Source organism: Didymosphaeria variabile (assembly GCF_027946475.1).
Source record: "Didymosphaeria variabile strain IMI 356815 chromosome Unknown scaffold_1, whole genome shotgun sequence".
Lineage (NCBI taxonomy): Eukaryota > Fungi > Ascomycota > Dothideomycetes > Pleosporales > Didymosphaeriaceae > Didymosphaeria > Didymosphaeria variabile.
Genome location: NW_026611620.1, coordinates 4,909,188 through 4,931,572, shown reverse-complemented (window position 1 = coordinate 4,931,572; position 22,385 = coordinate 4,909,188). Strand labels below are relative to the sequence as shown.

The following is a 22,385-nucleotide window of genomic DNA, read 5'->3' as shown; positions in this document are numbered from 1 at the left end:
GCTCGATGGTCCAAAACTTTTTCCAAGCCGAGTCGTGGACACGGGCCCGCATCCCGCTAACCCGGGGCGTCTCCGAGTCTGCCGCTGCCGAGCAGCCCTGTTCCTTCCCATGCGTACGGATGATGCGCCCCCAACGTGCGTGGTGGAATGAGTGACGGCATTGCGCGCCTCTGGCATCGTCCTGGGACTTGTACATGCGTCTCGGGCACCGTCAAGGCGGGCACCTCACTCGAGGGACGGCGCATGCGACGACTGCGCTTCCCCGATCCATCCCGACGCTGCACTGGATGCACTGACCAGTCCCACGTCCCCAGCGACACCCTGAAATTGCGATTCGGCGTCATGGCGGTCCGTGGATTCATCACCTACATACAAGACCGCGCTGGGGCACGCTGACCCTCGATTGCCGCTGGTAGCTGCGCACGCATGTCCTTCGTTCGAGATTTGATTGCTGTCGCCTCAATCGCGCGCGCAAGCCTTCCAGCGACTCGTGTGGGCCGCGCGACACATACAGTAGCTGCGCGTCAATATGTTTATGCGGCGCTGGTCCGCCCTCACCACTGCCATTGCGCGCGGCCATGGCTCGTTTCAACGCCAGCACCCATATCCCTCCGTTGAGCGGTTACAGCCGGCTGGCCGCGCAGCCTTGCAACGCCAGCAGCCCTCATTCGCCCGACCTCTCACCGGCCAGTCTGGTAGGATAACCACCGTGACGTGCGAACCGTACAATTTCCTGACATGCGCCCGCAGGACCACCAACGCCCGGTAACGATGCGCCTAATCCCGTAGACGATGCCACCGAACAGGCCAACGAGCAAGAGGAGGGCGGAAAATGGCAGAAGTACAAGGGAACGGCATTCAAAATGTTCGAAGCAGCTGCGACGACCGGCGCCTCCATCCTGATCCTCGGCTTGGTCGGCTACAGCTACACGCGCTACTACAAGCACAATGTGCTATCCAAGATGGAGGGTGCCTTCACACCTGGCGATCCTGTCCTCGAATTGGCCGCGGTCGGCAAAGAAGTTCCTCATGCACCGCAGAAAGACGCACCCGGAGGCCACGACGAGGGAGAGTATAACCGCTGGATACCCCGTGAGGAGCAAGCGCGCATTGACAGGATCATGCGCGGCGAAGAGAAGGGCCGCTACCATCTGCTCATTGGCGAAAAAGGCACCGGGAAGAGCTCCATGTTGATCGAGGCCATGTCCAAGATAGACGGCGAAGGCGTTGCCATGTTCGAAGCGCACGCCGATCCTGAGATATTCCGCATTCGTTTGGGCCGGGCTCTGGATTTCGAATATCACGAAGACAACATCGGAGCCCTGTTCTCAATCCGCGGACCGCGCGATGCGTCAGCGCTTCTGGACATCGAGCGCGCGTTCAACAAACTGGAAAAGGTCGCTCTGAGACGCCGCGCGCGCGTCGGCCGCCCACTGATCTTGATCGTCAACCAGGCTCATCTGATTAGGGACGATGAGAACGGTCGGGACCTAATAGAGCTCATCCAGCAGCGAGCCGAACAGTGGGCAGCTTCAAATCTTGCGACCGTCATTCTAAACTCGGACAAATATTGGGTATATGAGAGGCTGAAGCTCCACGCTACTCGCATGGAAGTAACCCAGGTGTCTGACCTCCCCAAGGACCGAGCCATGCAAGCGTTGAAAAACTACCGCATGAAGTACTGGAAAGAAGCCACCCCCGATTCTGTCCTCACGGAAGTCTACAACAGGATAGGAGGCCGTTTGACATTCCTGAACCGCGTGGCCAAGGCTCAAGACATGATCGTCAAATGCGACGAGATCTGCGAGTTGGAAAAGACTTGGTTTCTGAACAATTGCGGCATCCTCGGCACGGAGATGGACGACGACGTCATGGACCAGCAGAAGTACGCATCGACAGCCATGGTCCTTGCTCTCGCACTGCACAAAAAATACGACGAAATGGACAAAACATACGACGATAAGATCGGCCATATCCTACCTGAGATCCCGCTCCACCAAGCGCGCTACATCATGACGCGCGCCGACTTCATCCACCAGCACCACGAGCTGTCCATCTTCGCCATCGACCGGCACGCCAAGGTCCGCGCCGACAGTGTCCCCATGCAGCGCGCCTTCAACCAGATATGCTCCGAACCAGGATTTGAAAAGTTCCTCGAGGCGACCCTGGATCGTATCGGCGATATCGAGAGCTTGGGCAGGACGAAGGAACTTACGTTTAAGGACTTGTGGGAGGGTGGCAAATACAAGATCACGAGCAGGGACAAGAAGGGGAATGAGGTGGGTGTTGTTGAGATGGAGACTGTCGCGCCGCCGGAGGACGATGATGAAGGTGGTGACGACAAAGACTAGGCACACTGAATGTGTCAGAGAACGACGTCGGGTTATGTACAGGAGCCGGTCTAATGCGAATGGGAGGCGCATGATGCGTAACATGAAAACCAGCTGTATGACCACGCTGTACGATACGGATGGGTGTAGGTCTATTGGGAGGTCATGTCGGTTCTCAAGGGCAACGCCGGGATTAAGGGATGAAGATACCCTTCCTATGTCATCGCTGTATGCCTATTCTCTTTACTTCTCTTTGAATGTCAAAACTTCGTCATTGTATGCTCTTGTTTCCTTTCCCTGGTTTCCTAGATTAGCATATGGTATCTACTATTATTTCTATACGTTGTGTCCAACGTCGATCGTAACTTCCCACCATGGCTTTGTCAGGAATGGCTCCTTCTGTCGAAACTACGTGTTACACGTTACAGCGGCCGACCCCAAAAACTGATTCGGTCGCGTCAGCTTTGAGACACGTCCATACAGTGTTAGTTCGTGGCCTTAAACACGTACTATAGCGTAAGTTACCCTACGCTTCATGATTATACACGTATAGCTAATCTAGCGCTCATCAGTCTGTGTCTTCTAAATCGGACTTACTGCATGGCGGTGAATCATCCCACGCCCAGGGCGACCGAGTCGCCCAGATCTCAACCTCAGTAATCGCACTGCCTGACCAAAATGCATACAAATACTTTCAGCCTCCACAAACCGGAATAACCGAACCTTCACAATCGTCGCTCGCTCACAGTAAGTCCCACTCTTTCACATCCCGCGCATGCGGCACCCGCTCCTTCCGTCTTCGTTGGCACCACACTATGAACCGCGTTCTTCACTTCAACTTTATCCGTGCATACGCCCGCACTCCCGCTATAAGACTGATAAAGCTCACCTCACCTCAAGTCTCACTGTACCAGCGCCACACGCGAACTTCGAACCGACCGCCCGCGACCCCTCACCGCTCGGCATGCAGTTCCTTCAGCTCCTCGGCGCCTTGATCTGGGTCGTTGGCTTTGCTGCTGCTCTCCCTCAGAGCCTCGTCAATGATAACGCCGTCAATGACCCTGCTCTGAACACGACACTACCGGCGTCAGTGGTCAATGATCCCGCCACCAATACAACATTCGCAAATCAGACACTGTCGAATTCTAACTGCACCTCGAGCGGAGATTGTGGAATTACTGGCCCTCTCCCCCCCATTCCCGTCACCGTCGAGAACCCGGTGGATGCCACTTGCCGTGGCTCAGACATGTGCACCAAGGCAGGTTGTCCCGGTGCCGGAGATGCCATCAGGCACATTATCGAAACCCTCAGTTACAGTACGTTGCTCCATTGCTCACAGAACCTCATAAGCATCCATGCTAACGCGCGCAGTGAAACCATCCGCAAAGTACGCGAAGGGCCAGCAGATGGCCTGCTGGTACTGCCAGCCTATGGGACCGCTTACTTGGGGAAACGGAAAACACAATTATGGTATCGTAAGTTCTCCACACATGACCTTAACATCTTTCAACTTTTCCGTAGTCAGCGCGAGCTGACAGAAGTAGTGCGCGTGGGTAGAGGGCCCGGATGGCAGCGCAATGACCATCGACGATGCCTGGGACCTGCTCAAGAACCTCCCAAAGGAATGCACTCAGTGTAAGTCTTTGCTAACTAGCATGCGCGCGAGAAGCAGCGAGCTAACGAGCTATCAGGCGGTCGCAATCCTACCAGGGACAAGGGCGAGATCCGCGTCGACTATACCGCTAAAATACAAGGTCACTGCAAGAATCGAAACCACGACGACCCTATGGAGGGGCCGTGTCCGAACTACTAGGGTCATTTTCCGTGAAAGCAACTTCTCTCATGTTGCCCTGAGTCTTCGATAGCTGGTGCACGTAGACGGCGTTATGAGAGCGGAGGGTGAAAGCCCACGCGGCGTCTCCTTCCCGCATCTGAAAGGCAGCAAACAGCGGGTCATTATGCAGCATTAGTCGTTCTACATGTCTGAAATCTCATGGGGAACGCCTCAAACGATCGCTCGGCGTGTCGAACCGTCAATCGTGCTGAAATTCTTCCTATCAGGCTTAGGCCCTCACCAATGTTTTATCTACTCTGCTCACTGACGCTGAATAGCTCGTCGTTCGTGACTACCATCGTGACGACTATTGTAACCCACTATTACAACCACTGTTGTAACTACTATCGTAGGCACTACCTCGATCCTGCTACACTCAAATCAAACGCTGCATTCAGTAGATCGACCAAACACAAATTAATTCGCAGGACAGACGTAGCTGAATCCCGCCTGCTCGCATATATGTCGCATACAACAGTTGTGTCCAGGAAAATAGTACGCTGTGCATATCCAGCAAAATGAGAAATTGGTATCTAGTATCCAAGAAACGCTCCCTATTTCACAGTCCCCTTCACCGATGCTAATCATGCCCTGACGCTCTGTCATGCTCCCTCATCCTGGGTCAGAGTCTCCAGTGAGCCAGTACATATCGCCCCTACTGTTCTTATTGTTTATCCATCCTGAGTCTCTCGTCTTCTTTCCTCACGGCTCGGCGTCGCCAGTCCAAACGAACCACCACGCGCAGATATTAGCCGCCACAATCCAGACAGAAGCATAGCCCGCAGACCCGATGACTTCACTGCCTTCCAGCGTTGCGCCTTTGAGAACGGTATTGGCAAGCAAGAAGATGCTCAACACCGCAGTCCGCTGAATAAGCGTCCTCGTGCGCCGGCCGAAGAACCAAAAGTTGTGCTTCAGCGTCTGCGGCAGTGTCGCAGTCGCAGGCTCGAAGTCTCCCACAGGAGTCGCAGCCCCAGTGTCGGGTTGCGCGCCGATAGCGGGGTCGAGCAGAAAAGCTTTTGTCGCGTAGCCTGCGATGAGGAGCTTGGGGACGAAGGTCGCTGCCTGGACGTCGTGCGCGAGCTCGACGCTGGGAAGGTCGAAGTGGTTGATGAGGAAGAGGGTGAGCCAGTTGGTCTGCAGCGAGCTGTATAGCACGGTGGCATAGACACCGACGGCGAGTGCAGTGTTTGACCACGAGACCTGGAAGCTGTTAAGTAGGTAGCGGTTGCGGAGCGGCACGGCGGGGTTGTTGACGTCCGCGATCGGGCGGAGGAGGTATGTTGGCACCACAATAGCGATGACCTCGATGGCGATGTGGGCGAATGCGGTGAGAAGCGAGATGTTGTAGAAGGTGGTGAGGAGGAAGGCAAACGGGATGTTGATCACAGCCGTGAGCGCGCCGATATCGAAGTCTGCACGGTCAGCACGTTCTCGTCAACGCAGGCATCGCGGCGCGCATCTTACAGTCGTATTTCATCCCCCACGCGACAGCAATCAATGCGATCTTGGTTCCAAGCCGGATAACAGGATCTATTAGCTCGCCAAAACCCTCCTGCTCTTGTCCTGGGCGCGGAACCTTGCTCACGGCTCCAAGCTCGTGTGACAATACGTTTTCCGCTCCACTCCAGAGCGCGCTCTGCAGGCAGATGTTCAGGATGATCAGCATGGGAAGGCGCACAAAAGCCGGCAGCCTGGCGCGTCGCGAGGCGCGCGGGACAACGGTGGGCGGAGGACGATCAGCCATCTCGAACGGAAGTATAATTAAACCGGTAGAGAAGGTGAAAGGTCGCGACGTAGATGCGCGATTTGAAGAAAGTGCGCCGCGAGCGCTGGGACGTGGTGGATAAAGTGCGGTTTGTTGTTTGGTCGTCAGAACGTCATCAACACGCGAAGCACGGACCATTCGCAGTTTTCCCAGCCATCTCATCTTGCTTCAGATGTGCGATACTCCACATCATAATTGAAGATTTTTGTCCGCGGTTTTCCTGCTCATTTGATTCTTGGTTGCATTTACGGCGCGATATTCATCGCGATGGACGCTCTGCCTTTTTGACACGTATTCGCGCTGCTGCTCATTTCACCTCACACCTCGATGCTCTTCACCATCATTTTGCCTGCCTGACGCTTTCCCAACTCGCTTTTCCATTTTTGTTTTCGGTTTTGGTTTTGGTTCAGGTGCAAAGCTCATAAGGGACTGAACCCGTAACGATTCTCATCCCCAGTGGCGCAAGGACATAGTCGACAGTCAATAAGAGCGCTTGAGGCGTCCTACCCTAGCATGCCCACGTCGTTCCGGTTTCCTTGCCACCTGGTCGAGACCCCGCGCTCTTCTCCGCCTTGTTGCAGTCCAGTTGCTGTTGGTAATGACTCGCTTACCAACGTAACACCGAACCCTTGAGCAAATGTGTTGATATCTACGCCCGCACACCCATGCTCATCGCCTACAGCATAGAGTCGCAAAGTAGAGCCGTATATTATAAAAACATCACATCTTCCAATGGTCGCCAGCATGGAGAACCACTTGAGAACATCGGAACTTGACCGAGATTCAATCAGCTCACACCACGCTTGATAATTCAGACCAGCGGTTTCTCCCGAGACACAAGCTCACCGCTCGAAGACCCGAGATTGTACCGCGCAGTTTTAAGCCTCAAGATGCGGCTCAAAGTTTAGTTTGCTATTGCCCCACCGCATGGCGCGTTGGGAACTCAACCTTTCACCCTCACGTGCGTCTTACCCGTCCCGTCCGCCAATCAAGTGGGCTGGGGTTACATGGAGTGTCCCCCACACTGTGCACCATCCTCCCCACGTCTACCGACAGACAAGCATCCGCAGCCCAGTGGCGTGCCGACAATCTTTGCCGCCTTCCTGGGCACAAACCAATTTGCAAATGGTTGCAACATCTTTTCTTCCCCGCACTAGCGCACCGATGCGGCTCGCTCAATGCGGTAAGATGCGCTGTCTTGGCTGACATTCAAGGAACCACCTTCGCAATGTGACCGTTTGGTAAGCGGAGGACGGCTCCTGGGGGTGTGGAGACTCCATGGGCAAAACCTTCTTCCGCCAGCCGCCCCGAGACGAGGGATCATCAAATAAAAGCGTCTCGCCGCCCTCCTTCCGCTTTCATCCCATTTCTTGCTTTCGTCTGGTCGTTGGTGGGCACTCATCATGGCTCCCTCAGACGTGAAAGACCTTGATGCGATGGAGCTGGAGCGGGTTGGCCAGGCCATCCACGCCAGCCAGATGGACCCCGAACGGAGGAGGCAGGTCGAAAAGAAGCTGAAGATGAAGCTCGACTTGCGATGCTCGATTTTCGTCATGATGTATATTATGAACTACCTGGATCGGAACAACTTGGGAGCAGCTCGTCTCAAAGGTCTCGAAGCTGATTTGGGTCTCGACGACACCCAGTATGCGACATGCCTCAGCATTCTATACGTCGGCTACATTCTCATGCAGATCCCCTCCCAATATGTAAGAAACATATGGATTTTAGCTGAAGTTACCTGCTTATACAGATTACAGGATCATCAACAAGATCGCCCGCCCGTCGTGGTACATTGGCACCGTCATGCTCATCTGGGGCATGATCTCTACTCTCTCCGGCAACGTCACTTCATTTGGAGGCATGGTGGCCATTCGTTTCTGCATTGGCTTCGTCGAGGCGGCTTTCCTCCCTGGTGCCCTCCTCATTCTATCGAAGTGGTACACCCGCCGCGAACTTACCAAGCGCAACGCCATCCTCTTCTGTGGTAACCTGATCTCCAACGCCTTCAGTTCCCTCGTTGGCGCCGGTGTGCTATCGAACATGGAGGGTACGCTAGGACACAGGGCGTGGAGATGGCTGTTCTGGATTGAGGGCGCCGCGACGATGTTCATTGCGCTTTTGGCGATTTTCATCCTGCCGGACCTGCCGCACAATACTAGGGGCTTCACAGAGGAGGAAGGTGCCGTGGCTGTGCTCCGCATGACCGAGGATGTCGGCGAGGCAGATGTGGATTCTGAGACAATGGGTGCCTTCACAGGTCTCGTCATGGCGGTCAAAGACGTGAAGATTTACGTCATGATGTTGACCTTCACGGCCTACGTTGTCGGCCTCTCCTTCAACGCTTTCTTCCCCACGCTCACCGGCACGCTGGGCTTCGGATACGTTCCTACCCTTTTGATGAGCGCCCCTCCGTGGGTATTCTCCTGCATCGTCAGCTTGATCAACGCATGGCACGCTGATAGATGTGAGGAGCGCTTCTGGCATATTGTCGGCCCCATTATCGGTGGCATTGTGGGTTTCATTATCAGCATGTCCACGGAAAATGTTGCTGCACGTTACGTAGCGCTCTTTCTACAGGCGTCGGCCTACGCAGGCTTCATCGTGTTCTACTCCTGGATCTCCTCGTCCTTCCCTCGTCCGCCGGCGAAGCGTGCCGTCGCAATCGCGATGATTAACGCATTCTCGCAACTTGGCAATATTGCCGGGTCTTACGTCTGGAACATGAAGGAAAATGGGTACAGGAAGAGCTACGGCCTTGTCACGTCGATGTTCGGTGTCACCATTGTGGGCTGCTACATCTTTAAGATCATTCTCGAGAGGCTGAACAAGCAGATCGATGAGGGTGAGGCTGCATGGGTCACGAGTGGTGATGTAGCTGAGCAGACGGCAAAGACAGAGGGTGTCACCGTGGAGGAGGGCACGAAGTTGATCAGAGGGTTCAGGTACATTATCTAAGAACGCACGAGTCTACAGCTTCATAGTTGCGACTTTGCTATGATAGCCATCTTCTCCATCGACTCGTACTTCTAGCCGCAGACATCCGGCTCAATAGACCATTAACGATTTCTAAGAAGTGCACACATTTTACACATTCTCGCGTGACCTCCCTCCCTCCAAACGTCAAGGGCAAGCGCAAGCGGGGCCCCGCTCGGTCCCAATTGCACCGACCCGCCTAGTGCCACACCGTCGCCTCGAGCTTCCCTCTTCCACGTGTCTACGCTCCCTCCAAGCCTCTTTGCACCTTTCCGTACACACACCCTACACATATCCCGGCACGACCAATCACAACCCTCATCCACCATGTCCTCCAAAGGCCTCTGGCAGCCCAAACAGCCGGACTCAGCGTCTATGAACAAAACGAACCAAGGCCCCCGCCGCATCGGCCAATGGCTGTACCTCAGGCCTGAGAAAATCGAGGAGTACAAGAAATGTCATGCAGCTGTCTGGCCTGAAGTGCTTGCCCAGATAGCAGACTCGAATGTTAAGGATTGTACGTATTCATCTATGACAATCACATTCTCTACCTCGAAGCCGCAATGCTCCCTTTCTATTCCTGTTCTCTCCTCTCCCGGCTGTTTTATAGTAGAGGGTTCCTGACATGTGACCATAAAGACTCGATATTCCTAAGTATGCACCCACGACCCACACTCTTCGCGAGCTTCAAGTACGTGGGGCACAAGTTCGACGAGGATATGGCGCGGATGGCGGCGAATCCCAAGGTGCAGGAGTGGTGGCGTATGACGGATGGGATGCAGGTAATTCCTTCCCTGCTGTTGAAGATGAGGTGAACGAGGCGTGCTAATGAGTTGTATAGGAGTCGCCTGTGGACGGCGCGGTGGGGAGTGCGAGTGGGCCCGGGTGGTGGGGACAGACGGAGGAGGTGTTTTATGTGGAGTAGGAGAGGAAGTTGAATCACGAGATAGCTCTGGTGTATGGTCATGTACATGCAGTTGATGACGGGTTGCGGAGGTGGAAGGAGAGCTGACTTGATCGGGGTCACAAAAGAGTGATGTCAGACGCATCACACGTTTTCTGCATGGGTATACGACACGTTGTACATAAACAGTCTAAAAGACAGATGTGCTGTCCCTTTCGCAGCTTGGAGGTTTGCACTGTCGTGTTTACTCGTTCTGGTGTACCTTTGCTTGACCTAGCCACCCTCTCTGATCGCTTAGGCAATCCCGCTGACGACATTTCCTGTCTTCTTTATTCATACTATGCAGGAAGAACATACGGGTATTGAACAAATCGTTCTTGCTTTGCTAAACGTCGTTTCATGTTACTAATGTTGGCCAACAGGAAGTTTCGGCATTAGTGCGAGGGATCGTAAAGAAGGCCTAACATACTGTGGCTCAATGTTCTTGAGCGCCGATACGTAAGCTCTCTGCTCGTTTATACTTCCTTCCAGATTCTTTGAGATGGCTCACCTTTCTCATAACATTATAGCGCGGTCGACCAGCTGATCAAACATATCCGTGAAACTCGCAACTATGGCAGTCATATCGACCAGGCTATTCATACGGTAGGCTACCCGACCAGAACAGAAGGGGATAACTACATGTCTGAATGCCTTGGCGGAAAGAATGGCTTGATCAAGCTGGTCCAATCCTGCGACAATGATTGTCAGGACTACGAGACGGACAAGGATGACAGTTGCGGATAAGCTTAAGTTGCTGCCCGGTTCGTTCGGCATGAGGAGGTGGTACGATGACGGTGGATGACCCAGGATCGGTCTTTTTCTTGTTATGATGTGTCGCGATCGGCCGTTACTTGTTGATGAAACATTGACTTTCATGGAAGTTGCAAGCGCACTCTAGCGGAAATGGAAAGTCGTAGTTATAAGCATCTCACATCTCAGCAAGATAAGGCTCGTCCTTGTAAATCGTATATATGAGGGTAGGTACATGGAAAGAGTGGAAGCTCTTACCAGAGCAGACAAGAAGAACAACAGGTATGAAAAAGCCAATGGAGATACCCTTAGCTAGATCGTATGACTGGACAAGCAAAGCAGGGAAATGGTTCTTCGTCTGAAACCCTTCCTGATCGGACCATACCTAACTACACCAGCCGAATGAATCCCACCAGGTTTGAACGAAGAAGCTGGTGATGCGGTTAAGCAGCAGCCTAAGCAGAAGATGATCCTGTGTCCCCACCGACCGACCGGTCGCCTTCGGCTGGAATTTCGGCCTCATTCTGACGTGGTGCTTCGAATCTATAGACGAAGTAACATGCGTATTTGTCGTTATTCGGATCCTCGAAATTCCTCGCACCCTCGACTATCTGTCCATTTTTCTCAGATTCAACATAAATATCATCTATGGACATTGCCCATTTTTCCCAGTAGGTTGAGATGAAATGCAACCATTCTGGATGGATCAGGTTGATGTCAAAAGGGAGCGTTTCTTTCCCCTTGTAGAATAGGCCCATCGCGACCTTCACAGACTGGTTGTTGTCGATGTCTTTGATCAAGATGTCCCCGATGTCGAAACGGCCTGTGACATCGAGGCGTTTATACGATTCGACGTTTTTGGGACCATCCTTGATGTTGCTGACAATCTTTCCACAAGCTTCATGGATCAACTTGGCAACCACCTCGGGTTTTGGATTGCCCTTAGATAGCCTGTATTCAACTTGCGGTGGCATGTTGAACTTAGGTCGTCAAGTCGAAATATTCTTGGCTATCCTTCTAAGATTCGCAGTTTCGAATGTTTCTCGTTTCTTGATGTGTGCTCTGTGCGCGTATTGTGCATATAGGTGCTTTGAAAGCTAAAACGTGATGTTTTGTAGAGAAGTAAGTGCTCGAGGGTGTAAAAGTTATACTCCCCATAACGGGTCTGTGAGTTGAGCAGTATGACTCCATTAGTGTTCAGCTCGGCAGATATGGATGACCTGGCGAGGAGGCGCGTGTTTAATTAGCTTGCGCGTCCGTTGCCGAGTGTGACTGCGATTTGAGCTTTCGCAGAGTGTCAGTCACGCAACAAATATGGGTTTGTGTTGCTTTCCGCGGGAGCCTCTTCCCGCCACGAGCAGCAGACAAGATCTCGAGGTACAACTGCGGTTCAGCATCGCAAGAACCGACCAGAGAGGCGCAGCGGAAGAAGACCGCGGATAAAGCTTTCTCAAAATCGCGTTGGAGTGATGTGTAGCCACGGAACAAGCACAGCGAGTGAGTCGGTCAATATACCGAGAAGACAGAGCTTGAGAGGAAGGTGGACGAGCTCCCCGACGCCCTTGCCACACCGTGCTAATTTCTCTCCAACAATTTGACTTGGGCTTCTCATTATTCCTCTAGGACCCTGATAGCCTACCGAGCCTGGCTGCTTGGACTCATCCGCATGGCGGTTTCCTTTCTTACCCAACATGATCAGTCTGTGCATTCAGATACAAGGTTTTATAGATCCAATGCGAAGATAGGGCTAGGACTCTGGCACATACTGCCCCATGCCGCGCGTGTTACCGCGGCAGTAACACTCGAGTCACTCGGTAACGTTACACCATGACTCCAGGGCCCAACCCCAAGCACATGGCTGTTCTTCATCAGAGACTCGGGCACTGTTGATGCGTCACAACGCTCGAGTCACTGAGACACGCGCTCCGTGATTTCAGGCCCTAATCCCAAGCACAGGGCTGTTCTCTGTCAGAGTCTCGGGCATCGTTAATGCGTCAATGCTGTGCAGTCATCGACATGAAGACTCAGAGGCCGCACGGTGAAGGTCGTTCAATACTACTATTTATTCTCCGTACTGCTCTGCAGCTTCTTTCTTGATCAAATCCTCTATACAGTACACGATTTGCTTCAAGAGTATCGACACTTTGTCTCAAACTTCTACACGACGACACAAACTCTCAACGAGAATTGCCCGAACTAGTAATGAAAACTGCCCAAACACCCAACCCTATTGTGCCATATTTGAGATTCGATGTCTTAAAGTCTATTCCTCTCCGCGCCGGAGTTGAGCATGAGTTCATTTTAGTATCCTCTGAAATCAAAGAGAAAGTCGAAGACTTCAAAACCGAAAGCACAAGAGTTTCGGTATTCGCTAGAACAGAGCTCGCGAGTATGCTTAAAGACATCGAAGGGATCAAGGTGGATCCTCATATCGCCGAGAAGAGATTGCGATCGGACTCGGAGACATACGAAACGATGTGGACTTTGCCTTTCGAAGTTTGTCTTTGGATGGGGACGCCAGATGATTCCTACTGTGAGCGTCACCGTTGAGGAACGATAGACCCGAGAATTTTGGAAGTTGCTAACACAATCTAGTCGAAATCGAACTAGCTTCTCCTGTCGCAGAAATCAAAAGCGAAGAATGGGTCCTACAGACCCAAAGTATATACAACAAATGTGAAGAAATGAATTATGGAATATCTACTCCGCCGAGTACCTGCGCCACCCAAGTTCATATATCGCCCTCTAAGAATTGTTCTCTGAACGGTGTCTGGAGCGTGGACGCTTTGAAATCGATTGCAAAAGCGATAGTATATTACGAAAGATGCGTCGACGCCCTAGTGGACAGTCCTCGTCTCATAGTTGGGCACTGTGGAATGTCCAATTTTGCAAGCGTAATTTACCAGAGCAATGTCACGGATGCTCGAGATTGGAAAGAAACATGGGAAAACAACCTAGCGGACACCTTACTAGCCATGTGGGCTAAAATCGATGCATGCAGCAGCGTAGACGACCTCGCCAAATTAACGTGCACTCAAGTCCAAGGGTCTTGCATAAACACATGGGTGAATGGGATCGGTACCCGCGCAGGTCGGACTCAAGACAAACTCGATAGAGACTTCCGTTGGAACTTTCGGCCCCTTATCGACGAATCAGGCATGTGGGATCCAAAGGCCAATCCTGGTTCTCCCCACGTACTGGGAACGATAGAATTCCGACAACCAGAAGGCTCGAGCACTGCTGAGCAGGCGATCAGCTGGAGAGTGTTCGTGGCTGGTTTCGTCCAGGCAGCTTTGTGCCTTCACGAGTACGGGCTCAATATGGCTTCCCATAGCCCGACGGTAGGAGACTTGAGAACCTTCGTGAGAGAAGGACTTAGGATGATGGCATACGACTCGTCGAGAGTGGAACCGGTGTTTGTCGGTAAGCTGGGACTGCAACCTTCGAAGATCACGTTTTCTACGATGCCAGGGGGTTTCAAGAGATATGATGTTAATTAGGGGGAATGAGAGCCTCTAGCGCTGGTAAGCTGTCTACTATGTCGCTATAAAACTCGGCGACGGGGCAATGGGTCTCAATTAAGGTCATCCTGAAATGCAGTGGACCTGACTAGGTAGACTCCGTCTCTCTGTCTTTGGTTAATTTTGCTTCTATTGTTGTTGTTACTTTGTTTTGGTTCTGGTTCTGGTGTTGCTCTCTGGTTCTCGTGCTTCTTATGCTCTGGCTTACTTACATGTCGATAGAGGTCATTCAACATGTCGATGGAGGTCATTCAACATGCCGATGGGGGTTATTCAACATGTCGACGGGGTTTACTCTTTGTCTGATTGTTATTGGGGTTGTTAGAAATTCTGCTTTCTTTTGGTTAAAGGCTGATACTCTATACCCATGAATACCAGCCGTTTTTACAAATGACCCTGCCCTAGATTTGCTTAGTTAGTACAGCTGAGTGGACCTTATACTCCCTTCTATTGACTCAGGAAGTTGTTGGACTTTTTGGCGTAGCGTTATTGAAGTAAGGGTTTAACTGAGGTATTGTGTCTGATTCACGAGATACGAGATACAATAACACCCCAAACCGTTTCGTATGGAAAGCTAATCTCAGCCTACCACGCGAAACACCGATAACCCAAATGTGCTGATTTCTTGCTGAAGCTCTGTCCACGATCCCAATACACATTCGCGTACCATCGGTTCTCGTTCCTCGTCCTTGCGTTCAGTAACAAGTGACAGTATGCTCGTATCGAAGGCTTGTGATTATCTCAGCAATATTCGCACCGTAGCCTCGGAAAACTGTGAGCCTGTGGACTGAACAATGGTACACGCTGATTCAACGTACGAAGGCGCCGATTCTGATTCTGGTGTTGCGCAATACCCTGGCCACGGTTCTGGTTGTGATGTCAGTGTGCGTCTTTGTATTTGGATTGAGCGCATTACCAGCATCTCCTCAATTAGCCATTGGAACCTTCTTGGCCCAAGGCCGTTATCCAGAGTCTCTATATCAACTCAGCCAATGCACGTTATCTTTGGACAGGCTCGGCGGTGCAATTTCGTATGATAGACGAGAACTCGGTGCCCACCGGAGGTTCCGCATCGACTTGAAACTCTTAAAAAGATCGAAGATATAGCCGACACATACCCAGATTGTCTATTTCGTCCACGAAACAGACCATCTTCAGCATCTGTTATACACATCGCAATAACACTTCTCGTATGCGGGACAGCTTATCAAAGTTAGCAGTCGCGCATCTCAACCCTAATTCATCGAATACTCACTAAACGGGGTCTTGACCAAACAGGATGTGCCAAAGATACTCGAACACCCGGCCACTTGTCTCATCTTTTAGCGGAGTTTCCATCAACCACGTATAGTACTTTTTGTATTCGTCCAACGGCCGCTTCTGCACTTGCTTGCTCGACACGGCAAACTGCGCACAGCAAGGTGTCGCCAGTACGTGGGGTATATCCGTGTTGTTGAACAAGTCTCTCCACGCATCCGGCATCGCTGCTTCGATTGTTCGATGGTCCTCAGGCGGATCTCGAAACGGCATCACTTCGTGCGGACAGCCGGGATCGTGAACGCAACGCAAATTCGCGTAGCCGTTGCTCTGGATGAAGTTGATGTTAAGGGTTTGCAGAGAGACTACGTTGGAATGCTCGTTGTTGTCAGTGTGCCAGGCGAGCGGGTAACCGTCTTTATGCGGATGAATGAACGCGATCGTTGAAGGGAGGTTGTTGTAATTCTGCACGATGTATGCGAGGTATGCATTTGCTTCCATTCCTTTGTTCCGAAGGATACGTAGAGTGCTGTTAGTGAGAGGATCCAGGGTCGATGTGTTTTGCGGAGTTTCGGTATCGATGTCATAGATGGCTGATTGCCAGTCTTGTAGGTCGGTATGTACCCAGCGTGTGTCGTCTGTTGGAAGCCTTGCCATTACTACGACGTGATCAGGTAGTGATGGGCTAGGTGTCGCGACCGCAGTGCTTTGCGTCAGTGTGCTTGTATATTGAGGTGTGATGGAGGCCGATGATGTTTCCTCTTTCGTGCCGCCATGCGCATTGTCCTGCCCAAGTATCTTTTGCTCTTCTTCTGCTTCTGTTGCTTCATGTTGCCATGGTTTCTCAGCAACGCTGGCCTCGACAGATTCTTCTGGGATATCATTGAAGTGGGCGTCAAAGAGGAACCATGCGCAGAGCACGAACACCGCTACCACAATGATTTCAATTTTCCTGCGGGAACGCATCATCGCTTATTGGCGGCAAGTGAGTGGGGTACTCGAGAGGTGATCGAATTGGATGTGTCTATTTGGTCGGGATATCGTGGAGGCTCCGTGTTTGCGTCGCGCGCACGTGCGCATGTGATATAGGTTGCCTAGAGGAGATGCCGGTTACCAGGAGGTGAAGAGCAACTGGGTCGCGCAGCCTGAAGCACCTTCTCAAAGGGCTCTTGCAATGTATAAAGAGAGGTATACGTTGCAGCCCGCAGTCTAGCGATGTGGTATTGCGGCACAGCTTGAGGTCGGCGCTAAGCGGTGTTGAACAGTTGGTAGATTTGTGTGGTCGACGCTAGCCCTAGGCGATTGCGACGCAGCACGGCATAACTTGACTGCAGTATAACACTGAATTTGAATACATATGCTACGCCAATCATTTAGGGGCTATCGCTTGAAACCGCATTAACACATTATTCTTCTACGCCGCAGTTCCTAGCTCTTTAGTCCCTCCTTACGTCGTAACATTCACCATCGAGCATTGCAATGGGCCCCTTGGTAAGCCTGTCACCACTGTTTCTGGGAGTCTTTCACTTCTTGACCTTTGTGGAGAGTCAGTGCCAGCCACAGCCCGTTGTCGCACGTATCCAGAATGTATCTTTGCCCAACGGAGCCTTTGTAAGAGGGATTTCCATGACTGTCGGCTCCAACGACCAGAATATCTCATTCTTCGCTAGCAGGTAAGTCTTGCAGTATAAGTCGCAGGTTTTGATACAATCGGTCTTTTAGATACCTCGTTTGCAGTAACAAAATGTACCAAAACCTCGAAGAGCTTGCGGATTCGGTATGGCTAACTAGCACCGCTTATAGCGATTACAGCGAGACCTACATCTACGGGACCAATGGATATTGTACAGACGTCTACTCATCTGGAGCATGCGTGACATTCCGTGGTGGCGCATACGACAAAACAGTATCCTCTACGCACGAATCCATCGTTAATCGACAGGATAGTGACGGTTTCGAAGCGGACTGGATAGAAGATACTCTTAGCTTTGGCCGCAACACCTCACTGTCTTCCTTCGGATTCGGCGTTCCGCAACAGGATCTCAGCCAAGCGTTCACCAGCCAATCTCAGCTTGGCTTAGGTACGCACTCATCCTTTCTGCGAGCACTCGTATCTGCTGGTGATATAGGTACAAAAGCATACTCCATGTTTTGGGGACTGGTCGGTGGTCCCGCAGAAAAGCAGACTCGGGGGTCACTAATTCTCGGTGGCCTGGACAAATCGTTGATTGAAGACCAAAACGACAACTTCACGGCGTCACTGTTCCGGAGCAGTAGGTGTGGGACGGGCATGGTAGTAACGATTAGCGACATCCTTCTGAACTGGCCGAGTGGTAAGAATGAGAGCATCTTCATGGGACGACCGGAACCAGCGACCATACAAGCGTGCATCAGTCCCAGTTTCGCAGGCCTGATGTCCCTTCCACTAAGCTACTACGAAAGCTTCTGGTGGTACGCAGGCGGAACTCCTCCAGATAATAAGAGTGAGGCGAGAAGCTCCGGTATCAATTACTTCACGATGCTTTTTGACCGAGATGATGCGTAGGTGCCGTACCGATTCAGTTCGAAAGGTATACAGCTAATCACCATGATTTAGTTACTACGGTGGTATGACAATCCAGCTTCAAAACAGCATCTCCGTAAAGATTCCCAACACCGAACTAGTCGTTCCCGACACTTACATTGCCGCCGATGGCTCAGTTCAGACGAATACATCGGTCAGCAACGTCGTAATCAACTCGCTTCGAAATGAAAATGACGACGATAATGACAATGACTACGATCTGCCGGTCCTTGGCCGACTGTTCATGAGCTCTGCCTACCTATTGGTCAATCAAGAAGCTGGGAGGTTCTCCGTCTGGAAAGTGAACTCAAGATCGAAGACTTCCGATATCGTCGCAGTGGATAAACAAAACGATATGGTCAGTGAGTTCTGCGCGAGCTCTACGGGCGGCTCGTCCAGTGCTACATCCTCGCCCGCGTCTTCCGTCATACCTGCGCCACAAGATAAAGGGTCCAAGCTGTCAGGCGGCGCAATCGGTGGGATTGTCGTGGGTGCGGTGGGAGGTATTGTCATACTATGCACCACTAGCTTCCTTTTGTACCGAAGACGAGGATCAGGCGTTGCTGCGACAGGTATAGTACAGGAACCAGAGTTGCAGACAAAAGATGTGAAACCGCCCACGTATAGTATGGTGCCAGCAGGCCCTCAGGAACTTGCTGGAGATTAACGCAATATAATAGAGCTGGACAGTAGAGCCGTCGATGGTCGTAGAATAGTTGATTAAGTTATGGCCTTCAGCGACGTATAGTATACCTTAATGCCTTACGTCCGCTAGAAGAGGTGCATTCGTAGAACTTCTCCCTAAGTGTAAAAAATCTAAAGCATAAACCCCCATGGAAGATTGGTCGAGAAGAATGGGAAGATTCTTTACTTGTCTATAGTACAGTCTAATTGTCAAAGAACACCATGGTCTATTATACAGGGAAAACAGTCCGCCCCATATCAACACTAGGCGACACACCCCATAGCTCCCGTTATAACAAGCCCCAATAACCCCAACGCAACCTTAGTTGGGACCTGGCCGTGATAAGGGTTCCCGCTTGATCCAGTCTCAGTGGCCCCCGAGGAGGTGGCAGATCCAGTCTTATCCTCGTCGTCCTGCGAAAATGACGCGCCTGTAGCTGTCGCAGTGGGATATGACGTCGCCGTTGCTGTAGCGTTGGTTGAACCATGGCACCATACATCCTCCCAGGCGACGCCAGCCTTGTAGAGACAGTCGGTAAGGTCCTGGACGGACTGGTCCACGGCTAGGCTGTACAGAGCGCAATCGTTATAGTATGGTAGGGGACCGGCAGGCTTCGCACAGGTTTCGAAGAGAGATTGATAGTTTTTGATATTTGGGACAGCGCAGGCGGCGTCTTTGGTTGGGAGTTCGTATTGCCCGTTGCCGCCGCAAGTCGCTGAGGCTGCTGCCGCGCTGGTAGTGGTGGATGACATCGTGGGAGGGTCCGATCGCGAGAAGATAAAACGATTGGTTGTGAAAAGATAAAACGAGTGGAAAGATGTTAGGAACTATCATCCATGAGTACTCCCTATTCATATGCTGTCACTCTTGCCAAGGTTCCGAGGGCTTCAAGTGTGGTTCACATGCGCTGCCGGCTATTTATAGTCGGAATAACTGGTTTCCGAATTAAAGAAGCAATAGACATCGATAATCGGCTTGGCTGTTGTTGAGACAGCTGTTTAAGATGCGCCTCTCACCTTTTCGATTAATCCAATGCTCAAGCACTGCCTCACAGCGTCTGGGGTGGTACAGGGAGCTTGGGAGGATCGACGTTGGGTCAGTGAAAAATGAAGAATCCGCAGTATAAATTCAACCCAGTATCTCCGGCAGTTAGAGATATAAACGAATATTAACATCATTCTTTGGATACTCAAGAGGTTTCTTTCAACATGACTCTTTGCTCACTGTCATTACTCTTGTTGGGGCTGCGTGCGCCGCCAAGGTTCGAAAATCCCCATCAAAGTTTTAATATTCGTCTCCAGTGTGCTGATCGTAGTTGACTTGCGCGATGGTACTGCTTCGAATTCTCCAAGTTGTGGAGTAGTGCGAATTGGGGGGAGTGCCGACCGGCACTACCCATTCTTCTTTGCAATCGCCGCCGCTTTATCGTCGTGCCGTGCGTCGTGCTGTGTTGTGTTGCAGACTCCCATATATGTTTATTAGCAGCTGACTCTGGACTTTACATTGCGGAAGGCCGGAAACAGTGACTTCAACGAAGCAATTAGTTGGGCGACGCATAGAAAATTGGGCTTTCCGTCTATTTAGATATGAATAGTGTACTGGCGGACCAGTAATTGCGTGGGTGACCAGCAGCGAATATGCACTGTTATATACTTGTATGTTTTTGCCTTGGTTGGTTTTTGTTCGGCCTCTGTGTGCACTGTTGACTGTCAGCCTCTACGCACTGTTCTTGTGCGCGGAGTGGGCCCCGCCTAATTATGCGTGGCAAGAACGCTGTAGAAGTCAAGCACAGCTTCCCTAAAATCAAATAGCCCGCACGATGAAGATTGGAGGTATCGAGGCAGACGAAGTCGCAGCTTATTTGTTGATGTCGTTGCATGATTCACGAGGGCTGGCTTGACGTGCACGGTGCTTCCCCTTTTGGGTGCATTGCGCCAAGCCACCATCAGCCCTAACCCCTGCTACGGGAACTCAACCCTGCTCCACCGACTTGTCGATGTCATTTCCACAACAGCTCCGCCTCAATCCCAGCTCATCTCTGCTTCACCATGGACAGCCTTCCGCAAGAGCTGGTGGAGCGCATTTGCGGCCTCTTGACCCGCAACGACCTGAAGAATACGCTCACTCTTTCGCGAAGCTTTCAGTATGCTTCAGAGCGAGCATCTGGAGCTTACACAACGTTCGACTTGAACTCAGAAAACACACAAGACTTCAAACAGCTATATGCCGGCCGGCGGTGGGCGTACCTTCGACATGTACGATACCAGACGCACATTCCAGCCTACGACGCAGAAACCGAGGACGACGAATATTACCAGAAGCATCATTGCCGTGAATCATCGCAGGAGCTTCAAAAAAAGGACGAGCAATTCACTGAGCAGATAAAGGACCTTTTTGACACCCTCAAACTTCTGGAAGGCAACGCATCCGAAGGGAAACTGCAGGTCACCATTTACGCACCAGTTCGGGAGGTCCGTGAGGCTAGTCCCCATCGCAAGTGTATAAGCTGGCGCCTTCACTTACTTTCTCCCGAATCGCTTCCAAGTCTCGGCTCGGTACGAGCATTGCGCATCGAGGACCCCAGAATCATATTCCCCTTGGATGACGACAAGTCACTGCTTAAGATTGACCTGCGGGTTATTGTGGATTTGGCTGTGAAATTCCCTCATTTGGAATATCTGGGCTGCAAACTCTTTGCTGGTAGCGGATGGACGCCTTATTACAACTCGGAAGCGCCTCGAACGTATAGCCGCGAATGGCCAGGCCCCCTACGTGATACGCGCCTCGACTTTGCAAAAGCCATTGAGGATGCCAATCTGCCTGCAACGCTGCGTGAGGCGCAACTTGACTTCCTTTGGCCCATGACGTCGGCCGAGCGAATTGACCATGATGAGAGGATACCGAATCTTGTAGGCTCGAATGCGTATGACCCATTCAGCAACAGCTTGAGGTCTCTTTCGCATCGCTTACGAAGGCTGGAGCTGAAGGCGGTTGCTGATGCAAGTTTATTCTGGCCCTCTAATGGTTCCGCATCTTACCCGAACCTGGAAAGCGTCTGTATTGTGTTCCACATGTCAACTCCAGCCGGACGTTGGTATTTTGATGGTCCTGAGGATCTTGGCCATGACATTGAAGGAACTGAAGTTAACGAAAGATCCTACCCTCCTCTGGAGGACACCGCAGACGATAAGGCTCTCGATGAAGAAGTCGAGGATGACGGGCTGGACATTGAAGTAGTCAACAGCAAACAGTTCCGCGTCCGACCGAACGACGATGTCTTAACTCCATTCCTGACCGCCTTCGCAAAAGCTGCCGCTGAGATGCCTAAGTTGAAAGAAGCCTGCTTATGGTGCCCACTCAGATGGCAGGCGGGTGACAGCTATGGAAACAGCGACGAGCTTGGAAAAGACATCTCAAAATGGCCCGATCGACCTTTGGCTTGGGGTATCACATATATTGCACCAAAGACCTTCGGTTTTCACTTCGAAGGCCAGCACTTTTCGCAGTCGCGACAGCTATTCTGGACTACTGGGCCGTGGCGGCCAAGTAATGAACTTCACGATCTCTTTGGTCGCATCGGCGACCAGAATGCGGAGCTTTTAGAGTATTGGGGACTGGAAAACTACGGCAAAGATAAGTTGGCTTTACGAGACGTCTTCGATCAATTTCAAATCTACGGACGGCGGCACCCAGGTTGTGCATGGCCTATCGATAAGTCATTCATTGTGCACAAGACACTGCAATGAATGGCGATC

At 51.7% G+C, this 22,385-nt stretch overlaps 9 protein-coding genes across 9 annotated transcripts; 6 read left to right on the top strand and 3 right to left on the bottom strand.

Moving 5' to 3' along the window:
- Positions 1–529: 529 nt before the first annotated feature.
- N0V89_001604 (uncharacterized protein) lies at positions 530–2,351 on the top strand (the record flags this gene model as incomplete). Its single annotated transcript, XM_056210415.1, has 2 exons — positions 530–695; positions 751–2,351. 2 exons carry the CDS (start codon positions 530–532, stop codon positions 2,349–2,351), a joined length of 1,767 nt encoding a protein of 588 aa, XP_056077237.1.
- Positions 2,352–3,294: 943 nt separating this feature from the next.
- On the top strand, positions 3,295–4,143 carry N0V89_001603 (uncharacterized protein; the record flags this gene model as incomplete). The annotated part of the gene is made up of 4 exons (XM_056210414.1): positions 3,295–3,646; positions 3,702–3,805; positions 3,875–3,965; positions 4,022–4,143. 4 exons carry the CDS (start codon positions 3,295–3,297, stop codon positions 4,141–4,143), a joined length of 669 nt encoding a protein of 222 aa, XP_056077236.1.
- Positions 4,144–4,866: 723 nt separating this feature from the next.
- On the bottom strand, positions 4,867–5,833 carry N0V89_001602 (uncharacterized protein; the record flags this gene model as incomplete). The annotated part of the gene is made up of 2 exons (XM_056210413.1): positions 4,867–5,579; positions 5,632–5,833. The coding sequence occupies 2 exons, from the start codon at positions 5,831–5,833 to the stop codon at positions 4,867–4,869; spliced, it is 915 nt and encodes a 304-aa protein (XP_056077235.1).
- Positions 5,834–7,335: 1,502 nt separating this feature from the next.
- N0V89_001601 (uncharacterized protein) lies at positions 7,336–8,890 on the top strand (the record flags this gene model as incomplete). The annotated part of the gene is made up of 2 exons (XM_056210412.1): positions 7,336–7,641; positions 7,706–8,890. The coding sequence occupies 2 exons, from the start codon at positions 7,336–7,338 to the stop codon at positions 8,888–8,890; spliced, it is 1,491 nt and encodes a 496-aa protein (XP_056077234.1).
- A 345-nt stretch (positions 8,891–9,235) lies between these two features.
- N0V89_001600 (uncharacterized protein) lies at positions 9,236–9,833 on the top strand (the record flags this gene model as incomplete). The annotated part of the gene is made up of 3 exons (XM_056210411.1): positions 9,236–9,425; positions 9,548–9,690; positions 9,750–9,833. 3 exons carry the CDS (start codon positions 9,236–9,238, stop codon positions 9,831–9,833), a joined length of 417 nt encoding a protein of 138 aa, XP_056077233.1.
- Positions 9,834–11,059: 1,226 nt separating this feature from the next.
- N0V89_001599 (uncharacterized protein) lies at positions 11,060–11,578 on the bottom strand (the record flags this gene model as incomplete). Its single annotated transcript, XM_056210410.1, has 1 exon — positions 11,060–11,578. The coding sequence occupies one exon, from the start codon at positions 11,576–11,578 to the stop codon at positions 11,060–11,062; it is 519 nt and encodes a 172-aa protein (XP_056077232.1).
- A 3,801-nt stretch (positions 11,579–15,379) lies between these two features.
- Positions 15,380–16,348, bottom strand: N0V89_001598 (uncharacterized protein; the record flags this gene model as incomplete). Its single annotated transcript, XM_056210409.1, has 1 exon — positions 15,380–16,348. The coding sequence occupies one exon, from the start codon at positions 16,346–16,348 to the stop codon at positions 15,380–15,382; it is 969 nt and encodes a 322-aa protein (XP_056077231.1).
- Positions 16,349–17,126: 778 nt separating this feature from the next.
- N0V89_001597 (uncharacterized protein) lies at positions 17,127–18,612 on the top strand (the record flags this gene model as incomplete). The annotated part of the gene is made up of 3 exons (XM_056210408.1): positions 17,127–17,463; positions 17,512–17,923; positions 17,979–18,612. 3 exons carry the CDS (start codon positions 17,127–17,129, stop codon positions 18,610–18,612), a joined length of 1,383 nt encoding a protein of 460 aa, XP_056077230.1.
- A 2,066-nt stretch (positions 18,613–20,678) lies between these two features.
- On the top strand, positions 20,679–22,376 carry N0V89_001596 (uncharacterized protein; the record flags this gene model as incomplete). The annotated part of the gene is made up of 1 exon (XM_056210407.1): positions 20,679–22,376. One exon carries the CDS (start codon positions 20,679–20,681, stop codon positions 22,374–22,376), a length of 1,698 nt encoding a protein of 565 aa, XP_056077229.1.
- Positions 22,377–22,385: the final 9 nt, after the last annotated feature.